Raw genomic sequence first — 18,459 nt, forward strand, 5'->3', positions numbered from 1 at the left:
ACACTGAGTTGAGCTGTGTTGTGTGATGTGAAATGGAGAAAGAAGCCTAGAGACAGGAATGTCAGAACATTTTCATAATATTCTAAGAATAAATTGTTAGAAGTTTCAAGTCTAATCACATTCAAGTACAGTGAAGCCTTATTAATTTAGACTACAGTGTATGGAATTTGCAATAACATATATAGAAACTGAGAAACAAAGCAAATATCTGAAAATGTTCTTTATACTTCTTCCCTTCTACCCCCCAAATAGTTCAGCTTGAATCAGAGCTGTGACATTCCTTAGTGACTTCTGCGTAACTTCTAAGTAATAGAGGAACTGAGCCCCCCAAAACAAAGGGTAGCATTCTGTAAATGCGCAGAATATACAAATATAAGCCACCATGCCCTATTCCATTTTTTGTTGTTCACCTTCACCAACATATTTTCCTTTATTAAGCATCTACTCCAGTAAAGCCTTTTGCCAACAATGGAGACGTAGCGCTGGATAAGAAACTACAAGAGGTCAGTCCTTTAACACTGGAAATCATAAGACTACCAAGCAGTTCATATTTCAGACAGACACAAAAAATAAGGCCAAAATAGAAAGGTGTAAGTCAAAGTGATGAAAAGCAAATAGGAATTTGTCAGGAGGAAGGGGAAGGGACAGTTTTAGACCTGAGGCATGAAACAATGTGATATGTATGTTTAGGGAATGGCAAGAAATTCCATGTGACTGGCGGGCTGCAGCATAGACATAGCTTTGAAAGATAGGTAGGGATTAGATCCTAACGAGCGTTTGTTATGCTAAGGACTTGGGGCTTTATCATGTGGATAAACATTTCCCACAGTTATGACCATGGAATCCTTTGAAATTATAATGTGAAGAAATATCAATAATACATGTTTAAATTTTTGATTCTTTAGTTTTCTTAAAATCTAAGAAATATAAAAAATTTGAATAATTTTTTTTAACACCCCAAAATGCCAGAGATAAAGTAAATCATCTTTTATTTCCATCTTATATTTGGTTATCAAGAGACATGCAGAACCCTTCAATTTTAATGAGAACAGTGTTTTTGTGTCTTTTTATCACATATCCGCTTAATATTAGGTGTAATGTTGCTAAGTCGGATCCGCATATGAGGTGCAGCATCAAGTCTTTTCCTGTATTTTGTTTTTGTTGCAGCATAATATGAAAATCCTGTTTCACACAGGTGCATTGTAGCAAAAGGAAGAAGTACACGAACTGCACGCCTCGCAATGCTTGGGTACTCTTGAATTAGGCTACTCCAAAAATCATTTAGGGAAAGTTCACTGAAATTTTGTTTCACTTGAGAATCAGATGTTAAATCAATCAGACTCTCATAGTCCCGTGCTACTAACGAGGCTGGTTTAACAGTTACTGTAAATGGATTTCTAACCCAAGCATTATTGTCATTAGTCACTGGAAAATATTTTAACAGAGTAGAGCGCAAACCCCTTAGGTGCTGCACAATAGCACTGCAAATATCTTTGTCAACTGTAGAATTAATTTCAGTCAAAAAGTCACTGAGTGTAGGAAAACAATCAAAGTTTTCTTCTTCTACAGATGAGGCCCAAAATTCTAATTTTCTTAACAATGATGACATTTTATCAAATACTGTAAAAACTGTCACATTTTTTCCTTGCATTGACAGATTAACCTCATTTAATTTAGTAAAAATATCTGCAAGATATGCAAGTCTTAGCAGCCAAGATGAATTTGTTAAACAATCAGATAGCCGAAAAGCAGAATCCATGAAAACCAACAGTTCACGACGAAGCTCAAAAAGTCTTACGAGAACTTTACCTCGGGAAAGCCACCTCACCTCTGTATTTAGAAGAAGTGCTGTGTGCTGGGCACCCATTTCTTCACACAAAATTTTTAGAAGTCTGGATTGATGTGGTCGAGCTTTAATATAATTGATGATTTGTACTGCCTGATCTAGCACATTTTTCAGAGATGTAGGCATTATTTTAACTGCTAGTGCATGTCTATATAATAGGCAGTGACTACTGGTGCTTTCGGGAGCCACATATTTTATCAAGGTGACAGCCTCAGCAATTTTCCCATCCATTGCCCTAGAAGCATCACTACAAACATCAACACATTTTTCCCATTCAATTTCATGTTTCTGCATAAAATTGTTGATGCAGTTGAAAATTTCTTTACCAGTAGCATTACTTTGCAAAGATTCACAAAAGAGTAGGTCTTCCTCAATAGACTTATTAAACCGATAACGAACAAACACAAGCAGCACAGCAAGTCCTGAAACATCAGCTGATTCATCTAGTTGCAGTGAAAACCCATCACAAATTTTCAGTCTACAGACAAGCTCTTCTTCAATGTCAGCAGCTAGATCCTTAATTCGACGTGCAACGGTACTGTTTGATAGTTGCACTGCATCTATTTTTTTACTGTATTGTTCATCAAACATCCGCATCACGACATCTTTTGCACAGGGCTTGATAAGCAATTCTCCGATAGTATGAGCCTCTCCACTCAGGGCTATATGGTAACTTACATTGTATGATGCCTCTGTAGCACTTTCATTATCTGTATTGACAATTTTAGGTGTTGGAGGTTTATTATTTTCAGGTGAATCAAGATGTTGCTTGAAAAAACTTATGTCTTTGTCTTTATATGCAGCATGTTTAGTTTCCAAATGTCTTCGAAGTTTACTTGGGGCCAAAGAGCTATTTGATAAAATTTTCTTACATAACACACACTGAGCATGAGGTGCATCTCTATTTCCAAAGTAAGTAAATCCAAAAGACAAATAACTTTCATCATATTTTCTTCTTTTTGGTTTCTTACTAAATGTTGTTATTTTGTTGGAACTGGACATAAATTTAACCCTGGCGAGCTCACCTTCTGATTTTTTAGAAACTGAAGGCTGTAACTGTTCATCTTCACTTTGTAATATTCCAACTTTTTGATCACTTGATTCAGACACAATTTGATAACAAAAAGATTCTACTTCTTGTTTAAGACTTCCTTGTTTCAGCAATAGATCCATAGGCAATGTATTTGTGGTACAAAACATGGTTAGTTTAGAATAAACATTGAGTATCACAAATGTGATGAAATTATAATACAGGATACATAGGAGACGAGCAATCACCAAAGAGATGATACATAACAACACATCAGTTAATTTGTAAATGCTGCCTATGCATCAATGCGCAGATGGGACATCACACGTTCGTGTATCAGGTGATCTCTCATGCGACTTCCTGGTGCTCTCAGGTATGGCACACCTTTTCTTAAAGGCAGATTATCACATAAAAATAAAAGCTATAGAAATGAGTTTAGTAGTCTTAAACTTACACTTTAAGATAAACTGTTAAAAAAACCTATTGTTAGAACTGACCTTTTTCTCGGAACACTTATTAACTTAGAGACTATTAATATTCTACAAAACACAATTTGGGAACTATAGGGCTAAGCAATAATAAGTTGATAAGTGTATTTTTAAGGAAGGGATCTTGAAGAATATGTCCCATGGCAGGGGTTGGCAAACATTTTCTGTAAAGGGCTATATGGTCTCTGTTGCAACTCAACTCTGTAGTTGTACCACGGCAGCAGCCATAGACAATACATAAAAGAATGGGCACAGCTGTATTCCAATAAATTTCTATTTACAAAAACAGACAGCATAGGCCATAATGTACCAACCCCTTCTCATGGTAATTTGGAATCTCTTTTAGCTTTCTGATGCCTATTGACATTAAATACATTCATTATTGATACTACTATACATCTGAAGGCTCCTTTCAAGGCTAGCAACTAACGAGCCATACTAAAAACACACAAACAATTTAAAGTTTTGCAAGATACAGAATTCTGTTGTATCCTAAATACTATATGTTAACATCAAAAAATAAACTGCAGACCAAACAAAGTTAGCAATTATTTCTCTGGATTTAAGATTATATAAATATTCATATTATCCAAATTATTCCTCATATAATTTTTTAAAAGCATAATTAAAACAAAGGGTAATGAAAATTTTAGGACATCTAAAGAATACGACTAGCTTTATAAGTTAAGGCATACAGATTTAGTGTCTATCTAAATATAGCTACTTTGACTGAAACTTTATGATTTGGCTAGAGTAAGATTTGTATTCTCAAATTAGATCCTGAATCAAAATGGTTTTCTTATTAATAGCTATAGAGGATAAGATACCTGAAATGAGGAATACTCCCTTCTGCAATCACACTCTCCACCTTGGCAGCTTGAAATGCAGACTCTTCAAAAGAATAAAAGTAAGGGATAGGGTGGAAGGGGAGTGAGTAACCAATAGCCTAGAATGAGAAAAATTAAAATTAGACACTGCAAAAGCAGCACTAACTACAAACCTCTAAAATAATCATGCATTATAATTTATTTTAGATCCAGGCAGTGCAAATGATTCTTCACTGTACTGCAGATCTTGGACTGAAACAAAAGGTCCCTAACATAGTAAAAATGCAATATTTTCATCCTGTTTAACACCCTAGTCATTTCATTATTTTGAGGTGTTTCCTCACCCATTGACTTCATAGAAATACACTAAAAACTTTCAAAAACTAAACCTAACTTTTAAAAGTACAGCCACACCACCTTAATGTCTCTAAAATTAAGCACTGAAAGTAATTTAAAATGGAAGCAAGCTATACATGGAAGTGTTACATGAAACATTCCTTTTTTCTATAACCATTTTTGTACCCTCCAATAACCAAGGTTACTAATGTTTACTGAGTGATCATTGTTTACAATGTGCCAGTAACTGCTAAATCCCAAATATAGATTACCTCATTTAATCCTCAAAGCAAACCTGAGAGTCAGGGACTATCAGTAACCCTACTTTAGAGATGACAAAGAGACACAGAGAGGTTAAGTCACCTGTTAAGTTTGCATGCTTTTTTAAGTGAAGAATTAAGAACAACCCAAGTTCGACCGTAGGACCCAACATACCTAGCCATTACTTGTGTGTCCCCACATATTTTTAATTTCTTAAGCACTAAAATCTCTGGTACCAGGGTGGTGCAGGGAGAAATGGATTACAACTGCCAGAAAGTTGAGGGTCTCAAATTGGCAGCAGCAGAAAGCCCTACTTCTCCATTATTGGGAGCAAGAGCAGTAGAGTCTCTTTCCAAAGTTCCGAAATGGATTTAGCAAAAAGAGAACTTCGTGGAGCTGCTGGTTGACCTAAAAGATGAGGATCCCTCTCCTATGCTGCCAGAAAATACAGAAAGTAGGAAGCTTGTTTTCAGGAAGGGGGACCTCATTCCCCCCTCTTTAGAGGTGCTTCCGGAAATCTCTCAAAGACAAAGAGTCTGGACTCCCTACAGTCAACTTTCTATCCCACTCCCTGAAAAGGTGGGGAGGGGGCCGAAACACTCATCTTTTGTCTCTTCCAGTTAAACTGACAGGTAGCACAATCCATTCACCCCCACCCTGAGGCGGTTCCTGCTTTGAACAATACCCTCAGGGGCAGGAGGGCTGGGCGGGAGTGCAGTTCACTGACCAAGCCTAGGGAGGAGGTGGGTAGGTCACCGCTTCCAGCACCTAAATGCGTTTTGAAACGGTCCCCTCGACGTGCGGCTCGGGCCAGCCATCCCTCAGCTACTCCTTGTCACAGCTGCGCAAAGCCCGCAGACCGCCACATGTGGGGCTCGCTTCCTGTCAGAGCCCAATCTCGCCTACACAACGCTTCTCTCGCGTCCCCGGGCGGCTGCCTCAGCTAACAACCACAAGAACAGGTCTCAGCACCCAACACTATCTTTCTACTTCATCTCCATCAGTGATGGAGCGAACTGTCTACGCTGCGGCTGGGCTGCAGCGCAGCGCCGCGATCCCCAGCTGAGCCTGCGGCCGCCATTTTAGACAGCTCAAGGCAGCGGCCATTTCAGAGCGCACCACTCAGCCGCCTCGGCGGCTCTGGTCCTCACCTTCACCGCGGCCTGAACAGGGTCAAGAGCCAGTCGTCGCGGACTGGAGGGAGGAGGGAGGAGGGGGGATGAAAAATAAAACAGAGGAAGGAAGGATTCGGGGACAGGGTGATGCTCTCAGTTCAGGGATATCGCCCATGCCACCTCCACAGAGATCCGATTCGTGGCTGGCGCGGTCGCTCGTCTGAAGATAAATTTAGCACCCTGGGGCACCCAAACTACAGTCTCCACGAGCGACTCCTCCGCTGCCCAATCAGCGCCAGAGGTGCTCCCTGCCACCAATCCACGCTGAGCGGCGGGGGCGGGACCAAAAGAAAGGACCAAGCTCGGTTGAGGCGTGGCCCAGCCACCGCGACGGGTTCGTACGTGCGGGGAGGCCCAGCTGGTGCCAGATGTGAAGCGATTGTTTTCGAATTTCCCTGGGCCTGAGTCAGCCCGCGCGCTCGTTTAGAATGCAGATGCCTGGGTGCTGCCAGAGAGGGTTCGTGATCCCGTAGGGCCGGAGTGGACTCGAGAAATCTGCATGCTCATAGGCTCTGGCGCTCTGCCCCGAGGGGGTGATGTGAGTGGAGTCGCAGTGCCACGACGGTGCGCGAAGAGGCTCGGCTGCCGGTGATTTCATGACCTCTTTGTTCCGCGATCCGCTTCCTCTTCCATTTTCCCCCACTGGAATAGGGGCTGAAAACGCCCTCTCCCTTCCCCTTCCCTCCTCGACGCTGGCGTGTCAGGGTCCCCAGCCCAGCTGAGAGCTGAGCCTGACGCGCTTTACCGTCAAGAGCTCCCGGCTGACCCCACACGGGGTCGGGGAGCCGCCATGTAGGAGTGGGTAGGGATAGCGGCGTCCCTGTAGTGTCCACCGGAAAGATGAACAAGTCGTCTTGCTCTGTCTTGGCGCCTCTCACAAGTGGCCACCTCCCTGAAGAGACGCCTGGCCACCTGCACCCACCGGCCAGTCCTCTGGAATACTGTTTGCTAGCTGCAGCATTGCTCCTGGCCCTCTCCCCTTTAAAAAAAAAAAAATACAGCAAAGGGCTGCGGGTTGTGTCTTTTCATTTTGTGTGAGATCCCTCTTGAAGACCTGGAGTTGGATTTTAAAAACTGGCACCTTGAAATAGATATATACTTCTCAGAGGGAATTGTTTGTTAAAATACGGGTCTCATTAAACAGTAGGTCCCGTTGTTTGCAACATTTTAGCTTTGCCAGGCCTCATAGAAATAACTAAATGAAAATTGGATCATGTTTTCAGGCACTGCACCAATGACAGAAAGTCCCTAACTTGTGGTCAAAAGCGAGGGCAGTTTTTGTTTTTTAAAACTATGTCGTGAATACATTTCGTAGGCGTTGGAAAAAACCTAACCCTTAATTTAATACAATTTTCAGGAGGACTGTTGCATAGACGATTTCCTAGAACTGATAATAGAAACCAACATTCGGTCCTAGATATTTTAAGGCCATCTCAACATCTTCAGATCTTGTCCTATGGTAGGAATCCATATAGCTTCATTATTATTTTAAACTTGAACCACAAAGGCAGAAATCATTTGTGGGAAGGGGTACAGTTTTACTTAAAGAGCAAAGATTTTCATTTTGTAATTTGCAGGAGTTATCTAGCTCCATGATAATGTTGGGATGAGACCGCATATTTTCACGTTTTATATTTCCATAAAAACCTTTTACATATGTTTCCAGTTTAATCTTCACACATCTCATTTACATCTTCATGAAATGGGAAAATCCAAAACATCCAACTGATAAATTAAGTCAAGTCTAGGATTTAACCTAGGTTCTAAAATCTGAAGTCTGATAATTATGGGGTTTGAACTTTTTCTGTAATTGCTCAATCAATAAACTATTATATAGAATGTTAGATGCTGAGACAGATGAGAAAATATGCAATGTAGAACTCAGACCAATAATGATAATACTGTAGCTGGCATTTATTGAATATAGAATCTGGGCCAGGGGCTGTTCTACACACTTTTTAATGCAATAGTTCATTTACTCTTCTGTCACAGCGACTGCTATGCTCACAGTCCGTGCTGCAGTCTCTTCCTGCAAATCAGAGGGAGTAACGCCCCCACCCCACAGATGCTCGCAGACCCCCAGGATCTACCTGGCACCGACTGAGGCCTCCGCGGTAGCCGTGACATGAGCAAAGAACAGAGCACACAAGATCTTAAATGCCTTTCAATATGTTTTTTACTCAAACATCAGTTATCAACACACCAAACAGTAAAGCATCAATCATCAATACACCAAACTGTAAAGCACACAGAGTAATAAAATAACTGGGTAAAATAGAGTAACAAACCAGTCCAGAAGTCAATCAGAGTCCTGGTGGAGCAAGGAAGGGAGGCTGGTCCAGGAGGTCGGTCCGGTAGAGGTTCGGTATGAGCAGGGCAGAGCAGAATGGAGGGTTCTCAGAGCAGAGTGGCAGCATGGTCACCTCTCAGTCGAGACGGGCTCTCTGAGCTGCAGAAGTCCTCAGTTCTTAGGCAGTTCTGAGTGCCTTCCTGACGTCACTTTGTCAGAGCAGCCAGCCGGCGACACTGACGTCCTCATAGCTTGAGTAGCAGACCTTCGGAGCGTAGCTGGTTACACCCAACTACTAGGGCAACCGGGCAGCTCCCTGGGCGTTACCTGCTAAGTTCTCTGCGCATGTCCAAAATGGAGTTACTGTTGGTCATTCAATATGGAGTTACTCTTGCTCACACAAAACTCATTTTAACAGATTCCAGGGGCGCTCTATACATCTTCACAGAACCCTACCAGATAATTAGCTGTATTTTACAGATAAGGAAATTGAGCACAGATTGATAGATAACTTGCCCAGCTTCCCAAAGCTAATTGGTGACAAAGCCTAGGTGCAATGCTGATTGGAGGAACTACAAATCATGCATGTCTGGGTGGGATGTGAGTGCAAACTTATATTAGGTAGAAAACTATTGCAACTAAGATTACAGTACTATTTTGGGTAAACAGGTAGAGTCTCACCATTAAAAAGGCACTTGGTTTGTTATCTGGGGCTCAGGTAAAATCATCACTGGAAGGAGTAACAAGAATTTCTACTGATACCGCAAATTTGCAGCCTCAGTTGCTCTAAGAGGTCAGAGATGATAATGCTGCTTATGTTGGTTGCATGAATTAATTTGTGTTGCAATTAGATTTGCCAGAAGCAGATGATGAGAGAGGCAGCTCTGGAGCCAGTATTGCAAGTCAGAGTCACACCCTCCTTTTATACTCCTTCCCCTAGTTGGTCTCTGTGGGCCCTGGGAAGGGCAGGACTGCAGCTGAGGCAGACCCTGAACGAGCTGACAGCTGGAGGCCACCTACTGATCACACTAAGGGCCCTGAGCCGGGTAGCAAGTCTTTTCGCAAGTCTTTTCTTGAACAAGAATCTGAGTGGCACATCTCCACGTCTGCCACAATGTGTCATCTTTAATATAAAGGTGGTAAATTAGTACAGTTAATATTAATGCTGTGAAAGTTATTATTGTGGTGTTGGGTGCTCTGTTAACTTTTAAGATGTATGAAACATTTAAGAGAATTTTGGGACCACATATACGAGATTGATTTATTGGTATTAGAGTTACAAGAGTTACGTAAGTGCTTATAAAGATTTCACTGGCTAGATGTTAGCTACATTACATTTGTAACTGTAATTTAAAATGTGTAAGAGTTGAGTATGCAAATTACATTAAATATTTAAGAAGTATTTAGTCTTAAACTTGTGAAGTGATTAAATCATAGTCAGAATGAGTGTCTATATTTTTATGCAAAGATTATGAGATTTAAAAGTAGACTAACAAGATTTGTAAATTGAGCTTGAAGGTTTAAGAAATATAAGGTTACAATTTTAACATTTTGCCTATTAATAAACAAACTAGTCATGTCAATTATCAATTTTCATTCACTCCCAGGACTTCCACTATTTCCTTTATGTTCAATGATTCTCAAAAATATAATGAGCCCTGACTTCCCACTTGAACTTCATGAAGTTCTAGATTTTCAAGCCTGTAGACTTTCTATTTGAGTAATATGTACCAACAGGTCAGATTCAGCATGTTCAAAACTTTATTCTCTCCCAACACTTGTACTCTCAATGACATCACTTTTGTTAAAGATTTTATTATTTTTTTAATATTCCAAATTAGCAAATTTGAAGTCAATGGTCACTTCTGACTCACTTTTGTATTCCATATATACAGGCATCAAATTGTTACTTTTTTCTAATGTTTCTTAGGTTCATCCACTTCCCTCCATCACTCTTACATACTCGTATTCTCTAGACTAAGCTCAAGAAATGTTCCTTCTAAATAGTTGCCACAGTCTTGTTAGCTTATAATCTCTTCCCATTTAATTGGTTTACATTTTAGAACCTTCAGTGACTCACTAATTCTTCTGTGTCATGGCATAGAATCATAAAACTTCAGAGCTGATGAAAATCCTTAGAAAATAATACAATGTAATCCCCTTCCCCCTCAGTTTTATAGAAGAGAAGAATGAATCCTAGAGCTATCATATGACTTTGATGTCACATTGATAATTGGTGACAAAGCTGAAATAGATTTCAAGGAGTATGGGGCATGTCTTGGAATTCCTTTTATTTCCTGTTATACTAGACATTAAACTATTCATTTGACAAATGCACTGTAAATTTTTGTTGATATGTAAATCCAACCATCTTTGACTTTGTTAATAAGTCCTCTTTCTGTTGCAAATGGGAGAAATCCAATCCATAAGCAAGAAAGTTAATTTCTTGGCTGACATTAAAAAGTCTGTTGGTACAGTTATGGATGGGTTCGATGACTCAAATGATGTCTGGGTTCTGTTTGACTCTCTCTGATTTGATTGACCCTCTTGGCAGTATGATGGCCTCTGGCATCGCAAAACGTACAGTGAAAGAGAACATCATGTCCTGTAGCATTGGGAGAAAGGGTCCTGGAAAGGTCTTTGATTCATTTTGGCCTATGCCTGTGAACCAAAACACTGTCCAGGAAAGCACAGTGGTCAACTTGGGACACATACCTTTTTTAGTTTTGAGAACATGACTTTAATTTATCACCAGAATCTAACAGAATGGGTGAGGGGCAGCCCCTAAAAGGAACAGGAAAAGTGGAAGATAATAAATTTACTCCATTGTTATATCTCTTTGTTCAATCTTTTCTCTCTAATTCCACTATCATCAATTTAGTCCAGGATCCTATTATTAATCTCCCAGCTGCCATTAGTTTCTCTTGAATTTATCTTAAACACAGTTAAGCACTCTACTTACATTAAAGTTATTCCCTTATTCACAACTATCCTTGTTGCTGGAGTGATCAACATCTTGGCTCGACATTCAAGGTTCTTGCTAAACTGGTTTTGATTGAAAAATTTTTTCAATTTTACAGCAGTAGAGGTGCTAGGTGGGAAGCGAGGCAAGAAAGGACTATAATGTCTGGAGCTCCCTCTCTTCAGCTAGTGGTCATGTGATATGCAAGTTAGTTGTCCTGGCTTAAAGGCCCAAGTTTGGGGTATTCATTTTTTTTAAAAAGATTTTATTGGGGAGGAGGAACAGGACTTTATTGGGGAACAGTGTGTACTTCCAGGACTTTTTTCCAAGTCAAAATCTTCTCTCTTCAATCTTAGTTGTGGAGGGTGCCATTCAGCTTCAAGTTGTTGTCCTTTCAGTCTTAGTTGTGGAGGGCGCAGCTCAGCTCCAGGTCCAGTTGCCATTGCTAGTTGCAGGGAGCACAGCCCACCATCCCTTGCAGGAGTCGAACCAGCAACCTTGTGGTTGAGAGGATGCGCTCCAACCAACTGAGCCATCCGGGAGCTCAGCGGCAGCTCAGCTCAAGGTGCCCTGTTCAATCTTAGTTGCAGGGGATACTGCCCACCATCCCTTGCGGGACTCGAGGAGTTGAACCGGCAACCTTGTGATTGAGAGCCCACTGACCCATGTTGGAATCGAACCGGCAACTTTTGGAGTTAGGAGCATGGAGCTCTAACTGCCACCGGGCTGGCCCGATTTTTGTTGTTGTTTGGTGATTAATTTTTATCCCAGCAATACAAGCATAAGGTTAAAAAATTCAAATAGCACCAGAAAGATTATGAACAACAACAAAAGAAATTCCTTGGCCTCTTCTTCAGATTTGTAACATTTTATGCCATTTGTTTTGGTATTTACCTCCATATTTCTCAATGAATATGTGTATGATGCTATTTGTTCACACATGACCCATCATTGTTCCAACTCCAAATCTACCTAACCTAAAATCTACAAAGCCCTCTGTTTATTGGCTCAATCTTTCAATGTCCCAATCCCAAAATCCTGAGAGAGGAATCTTGTCTCAAGTTATGTTTTTTCATCAAGTCACTGACCACTGGCCAACATTTGGGTGGGCTGCCCCTACATTGAGTCCCTGCTGTGAACTGTTGCCAGCAGTGTAATAAGATGGGTGGGGGCTGGAGGAGGGCTCTAATAATTTGGTGCCTGCTGTAGCGGACATCACAGATTGATGCTCTCAATTACATCTCCCTTCTAGCGAGTCTTACTGCTTGAGGCTGGAAACCCAGAAGTCTTTATAGCTTGGATTCATGAAACCTAGTTTCTGCAAAACAGATGTACCTTAGTGAGATATGGAAGTTAAATGTGGACATTCTGAGGTAGAGGCTATATTTCTGCCATTTCTGTTATTTCCACTGGCAGATGTTAGTTTTTCTGAGACTCCTTTAGCCGAGGTACCAGCCTTCAATCCTGAAATTTCATGAGTGATGAGAGAGGGAGCAAGGCATTCATTTTATTGATTCAGATTATGGCAGTGAGCAGTTATAGAGACGGCTTCCTGATTTCCCAGCTCTGTAAGTGTGACGGAAGCAAGGTGCCCATGTTGGGCCAGTTCTATAATAGTGTTTTGAAAGTTGTTCCTGAAAGCACAGCCTCAACTCTGTTCCACTAGCCCTTCTAGTGATTTTATAAATCCCTAATGCCTCCTACTGTGTTTCCCCGAAAATAAGGCCTAGCCAGACAATCAGCTCTTAGGCGTCTTTTGAAGCAAAAACTAATAGAAGACCCAGCCTTATATTATAGTATGTTATATAAGAACCGGTCCTATATAATAGTAAAATAAGAGTGGGTCTTCTATTAATTTTGCTCCAAAAGATGCCTTAGCTGATTGTCCGGCTAGGCCTTATTTTCGGGGAAACACGGTAGTAAATCCCTTTCTGTTTAAATTAGCTGGAGTGAAATGTTATTTACAGTTGAATTCTAACTGATGTACTTTCAAAAGTGTTCTTTAAATATTTGCTCAACACTTATTTGATGAGGCAATGAGAAATAATTTTCAATCAATTAAAATTATGGACATTTCTCTAAGCAGTGTCAATATTTTGAAACAATATGGCAATATAGTTCACCGGTATTTTTTTTTTTATAGTTTCTATTCTCTTTCCACTTCTTGCAATTTTTCTGAACCAGACACGTTCTTTGAAGACATATTAAAAGGTTTGAAATTTGTATTCTAAAGTGGATCACTGGTTTCTGGCCAATAGCACTATCCGTGAGTTATTTGGTTTCAGATTTAGTCTCCCTGATGAATTTCAACTGATTTTTCCTGCATAAATGCAAGACACAAAAATATATGACAGACTTAGCTAGACTTGGGGAGGGCTGTTAGGCATAGTGAGTACAGGTCCTGGAGGAAGATGGGTTTTAAATTTCACTTCCATTGTCTGCTTTTTGTGCAGTCTTGGGCACATCTCAATGTCCTTATCTGAAAAATAGGCTTAAAAACAATGCTATACAATAATTTCTGGGTTTAAATGAAATCATATGTGTAAAGCACTTGGAATGGGGACTGGAGTACAATCAGCATCTAATAAATGTTAGATTAATACTATTGTTTTTAGTTTCTACTTCCCTGTACAGTAGGAGTATTTCAAGCAGGGGCAAATTTATATTCCTCCACCTGTGTAAGAATTTGCCTGTGGAAGCCTTAATTGTTTCTCCAGTTACTAATTATTCCAGTGCTATTTCAGTGTCCCTTATAGATGAATTATTTGGGCAACTGCCCAACTGCCCACCTTTTAATCCAGCTCTGGCTGTGGTTAGAGGAAGGATAATGTGAGACGTAGAAGCTGAAGGCAGTTCAGATCAGCAAAGGACTATGGCAGATGTCGCAGTGAGTAATATCTCTAGTATAATCTTCTTTATGAAAGGCATAAGACACTGTCAGTTTAAATTGTGACATACCTCAAAATAAATGCCACTTTTCTGGTCCCTGCAGTTGAGAACTGTTGGTCTAGGAAAAAACAACAACAAATTATTAGGCCCCAAATGGAGAGGTTTGAATATAGCAAATCAGATGTCTTCTTACTTTGGGGTTGGAGGGCAGGAATTATACTTATATTGAGAACTCAGATCTCATACATTAATAAGAATTTACCTGGGATTTCATACTTTACAGAGCACCTTCACAATCTCTCTCTCATTTGAACCTCAAGACAATTCAGTTAGGTAAGCCCCCCTGCTTTTTCACAAATGAGGAATGTGAGGTTTCGAGAAGTTGATGCAGTTTCACGGTCACACATATGCTTATTGGCAGAGGCAGTGCCTGGATCAGTTTTTCTGATTCCGATCAGGGGTTTTTATGCTTCCTTTTCTTTAGAACGTTTTCAGAATTAGGTTAATGCAGTTTAGAGTACTACTAAGTTATTGGTCTTAGGCTATGATCAGAGCTGTCATTTAGAAAAACACAATGTTCTTCTAGGGCTGTCCTCTTAAAGGTGAAAATTAATCTTTTTTTTTTCTCCTTGGAAGGTTGATTTTAAACTTTTAAAAGCCATTTCTTTAAGAAGAATGCCAGACACAGATAATTCTTAAAGCCAAAGTGAAGGTTTGCAAGTCATTTAAACACTCAATTGTTGGGGAGAGACTGAAATGCCAGTGGAGGGGGTGATTTATGATGCTGTGCTGAAAGCCAGTACATATATTTGTTCATACAAGAGTGGAAGCCTGGCTCTGGATCATTTCCCGACTTGTTTGAATATCTGGGCAAGTCATTTATTATGTCTGTGTTTTGGAATTATAGCCTTGCTTCAAAGGTGTGTTCTGTGAATAAATGAACCTCTATTTGTAAATCTTGTTTCAATTTATCTGATGAAAGGCCTATCAGTGCTGATAGTTATGAAGGGTAAGGACACTGATAATAATAACAATGATAATATCAGTGTCTTGAATTTGTGCAGTGCCATTGATCTGAGAAGTTTTGAGTGCTTCCCAAGTAGCATCTATCATTTTAAAAAACTGTTGTTACAAACATCTCATAAGAATCGTCTTACAATTTTTAGTGCTGAATTTAGCAAAAAAATTAAGTATAATCTCTTTATCTCCTCCCATCCCTACTATTCCTTATCCATCACCAAAGGTAATCACATAATAGTTTTGTATATACAGATATATTTGTGCACATATAAATGTATTTAATTACTTGATATACATATTTTATAAATTATTCTGCACCACGTTTTAGCCTCATCCATATGCCTTGAAGAAATCTTCATGTCAGCATGTAAAACTATAACAGTTGTAGAGTGTTCTATTTATTTAATCCTTCCCTTATGGAAAGATTTTTAGGCTGTTACTAATCCTTCGACATTGGAAAAGCCTATACCAATTTATATTTCCATAAATAGCACATGAGAGTACCTGTCTCCCATATCTGTGCCAACATTATTTTGCATGTTATCAGTCTTTAAATTTTGCAATTTGATAGATTAAACACTCTCATTTTAATTTGCATCTTCTTGATTATTAATAAGGTTAAACATCTTTTTATAAGTTTGTCAGCCATTCATATCTATTCTTCTGTAAATTGCCTGTCCAGAAGCTTTCCCATTTTCCCTATTGGGTGATTTCCTGTTTCTTATTGATTTGTAATCATCCTTAAATGATTATAAATGCTGTGTTAAGGCATGATTCTCTCAGATTACTGTTTATCCTTTAAAATACTGTTTTTTGTTTTTGCTGAGGAAAAGTTTTTAATATTTATGAATTCAATCTTTTCATTTATGGTTTTGAGGACTTGTTTCTTGCTTAAGAAGGAAAAGTCTTCTACCACTTCTACCCTAAGATTATAAAAAAATTCTCTTATTTTTTCTATTATTTTCAAAAGTATCAAGAGCTCTTTAATCCTTGTGGAATATATTATTCTGAGCAGCTATAAGAAAAGGACCTACTTTAATATATTTTCAAAAGTTTAGCCAATTGTTTCAAATCATATGCTAGCTAATTCATTTTATTCCCAATGATTTGAGATGCCATCTTTCAAAATATCAAACATTTATAATTCTTCATTCTTTCTAGACAGAACTACTTGCCTGTTTCTGCATTAATATTGCATTATTTTATTTTTTATTTACACAGTATTACACAGTGTTCTTAAAGGTGAAAAGAACACCTTTGAGTTAATTTTCCCCCCTCATTATTTCCCACCCAAATTGCAGGGCTACATCTTATGCACTTTTCTTCCACAATAACATCAGAATAAGCTTTTCAGATTCTATAAATAATAATGTTGGGATTGGATTTAATTTATAGATTAAATGTAGGAGAGTCAGCATTTTTAAAACATCGACTCTTCATTCTAGACATTGTGTTTTTCCATTTATTGAGGCCCATTATTTAGATCTTCTTTCAGGATTTTCAGTATATTTATGTAGTTTTACTTACCTAAATTTTAACATTTGTTACAAAGTTAATTCCCTGATACTTCATTTATGGTTGCTAATATGAATAGGATTTTTCATACTACTTTCTAATTATTGTTGAGAGACAAGATATTGTTTTATTTATTTATTTGGTTGACATGCTTATTAAGTCTCTCTCTTCCTTTCTCCTTCCCTGTGTCTCTTTTATTATCCTTTTACTATGGAAGATCTCAAACATATACAAAGTAAGCAGAATAATTATGAACCTCCATATAGCTATCTCCAAGCTGCAGCAGTTATAAACATTCTGCTTTCTTAATTCTTCTATACATCCATCTGCTTTCCACTTTTACTCGTGAACTTGACTGCTATTACTTTTTACAGTTACTTTTTTTAATTAAAAAATTAAAGTTTTTTTTTTGTATCCTTTACCCGCTTCCCCCATTGGTAACATCTCACAAAACTATAGTACAGGGGCCGGCTCGGTGGCTCAAACGGTTGGAGTTCCATGCTCCTAACTCCGAAGGCTGCCAGTTCGATTCCCACATGGGCCAGTGGGCTCTCAACCACAAGGTTGTGCCGGTTCAATTCCTCGAGTCCCACAAGGGATGGTGGGCAGCGCCCCCTGCAACTAAGATTGAACACGGCACCTTGAGCTGAGCTGCTGCTGAGCTCCCAGATGGCTCAGTTTGTTGGAGCGCCAGCTCTCAACCACAAGGTTGCCAGTTCCTCGAGTCCCGCAAGGGATGGTGGGCTGTGCTCCCTGCTGGTAGCAATGGCAACTGGACCTGGAGCTGAGCTGTGCCCTCCACAACTAAGACTGAAAGCACAACAACTTGAAGCTGAACGGCACCCTCCACAACTAAGATTGAAAGGACAACAACTTGACTTGGAAAAAAGTCCTGGAAGTACACACTGTTCCCCAATAAAGTCCTGTTCCCCTTCCCCAATAAAATCTTTAAAAAAACAAAACAAAACAAAAAGAACACTATAGTACAATATCATAACCAGGGTATTGACAATGATGTAATCAAGATAAAGAGCATTTCCATCACCACAAGGACCCCTCATGTTGCCCTTTTATAGCACACTCCTCTGCTAATCCCACCCCTAGTTAATTCCTGGCAACCGATAATCTAGTCTTCATTTCTATAATTATGTCATTTCAAGAATATTATACAAATAGAATCATACAGTATGTAATGTTTTTGAGATTTGTTTTTTTCATTTAGCATAATTCTCTGGAGATTCACCAAGTGTGTATTGATCGTTTGTTCCTTTTTATTGCTGAGCAGTATTCCATGATATGGATGTACCACAGTTTGTTTAAATTATTCATTTGTGGAAGGACATATGGGTAATTTCCAGTTTGGGGCTATTATGAATAACGCTGTTATAAACATTTGTGTGTAGTTTTTTTGTGTGAACATTAGTTTTCATTTCTCTAGGATAAATGCTTAAGTGTGCACGTGTATAAGTCTGACAATTAAGTTCGTTAACTCATCCTAGTAAAAGTGCTACATACCGTACCTCATTGCTGAATATTACTATAGTAACCTTCGAAGTACTCCCCTTGGGAAGTTATGCACCAATGCCAGTACCTAGTCCACCCTACAAAGCAATTTTGGAACTCTTTTTCTGGAATGGCCATCAGAGCTGTCGTCATATTACCCTTGATGTCCTGAATGTCATCAAAATGTCTTCCTTTTAATATTTCCTTTATCTTTGGGTAAAGAAAGAAGTCATTGGGGGCCAGATCAGGTAAAACGGAAGGTGTTCCAATACAGTTATTTGTTTACTGGCTAAAAACTCCCTCACAGACAGTGCCGT

General features: G+C 39.3%; 2 protein-coding genes across 4 annotated transcripts in view; one reads left to right on the plus strand and one right to left on the minus strand.

Moving 5' to 3' along the window:
• Positions 1-18,459, plus strand: part of LOC109446121 (uncharacterized) — a 268,022-nt gene that overhangs the window by 29,812 nt on the left and 219,751 nt on the right. The window lies entirely within an intron of this gene.
• On the minus strand, positions 973-6,804 carry ZBED5 (zinc finger BED-type containing 5). Of its 2 annotated transcripts, none has more exons than XM_019729211.3 (3): positions 5,940-6,804; positions 4,192-4,310; positions 973-3,265 (listed from the first exon to the last, which is right to left on the minus strand). In XM_019729211.3, exon 3 carries the CDS (start codon positions 3,044-3,046, stop codon positions 1,040-1,042), a length of 2,007 nt encoding a protein of 668 aa, XP_019584770.1. In that variant the 5' UTR covers positions 3,047-3,265; positions 4,192-4,310; positions 5,940-6,804; the 3' UTR covers positions 973-1,039. The 2 variants fall into 2 exon arrangements, with proteins under 2 accessions (XP_019584770.1, XP_019584777.1); XM_019729218.3 differs by having other exon boundaries at positions 973-3,297.

Source organism: Rhinolophus sinicus, chromosome 14 (genome assembly GCF_057876585.1).
Source record: "Rhinolophus sinicus isolate RSI-liver-muscle chromosome 14, RSI-T2T, whole genome shotgun sequence".
In the NCBI taxonomy this organism is placed as follows: domain Eukaryota; kingdom Metazoa; phylum Chordata; class Mammalia; order Chiroptera; family Rhinolophidae; genus Rhinolophus; species Rhinolophus sinicus.

Bases quoted from the DNA above. Each gene is read 5' to 3' on its own strand.
- ZBED5 (XM_019729211.3), bottom strand. From the start codon at position 3,046: ATGTTTTGTACCACAAATACATTGCCTATGGATCTATTGCTGAAACAA.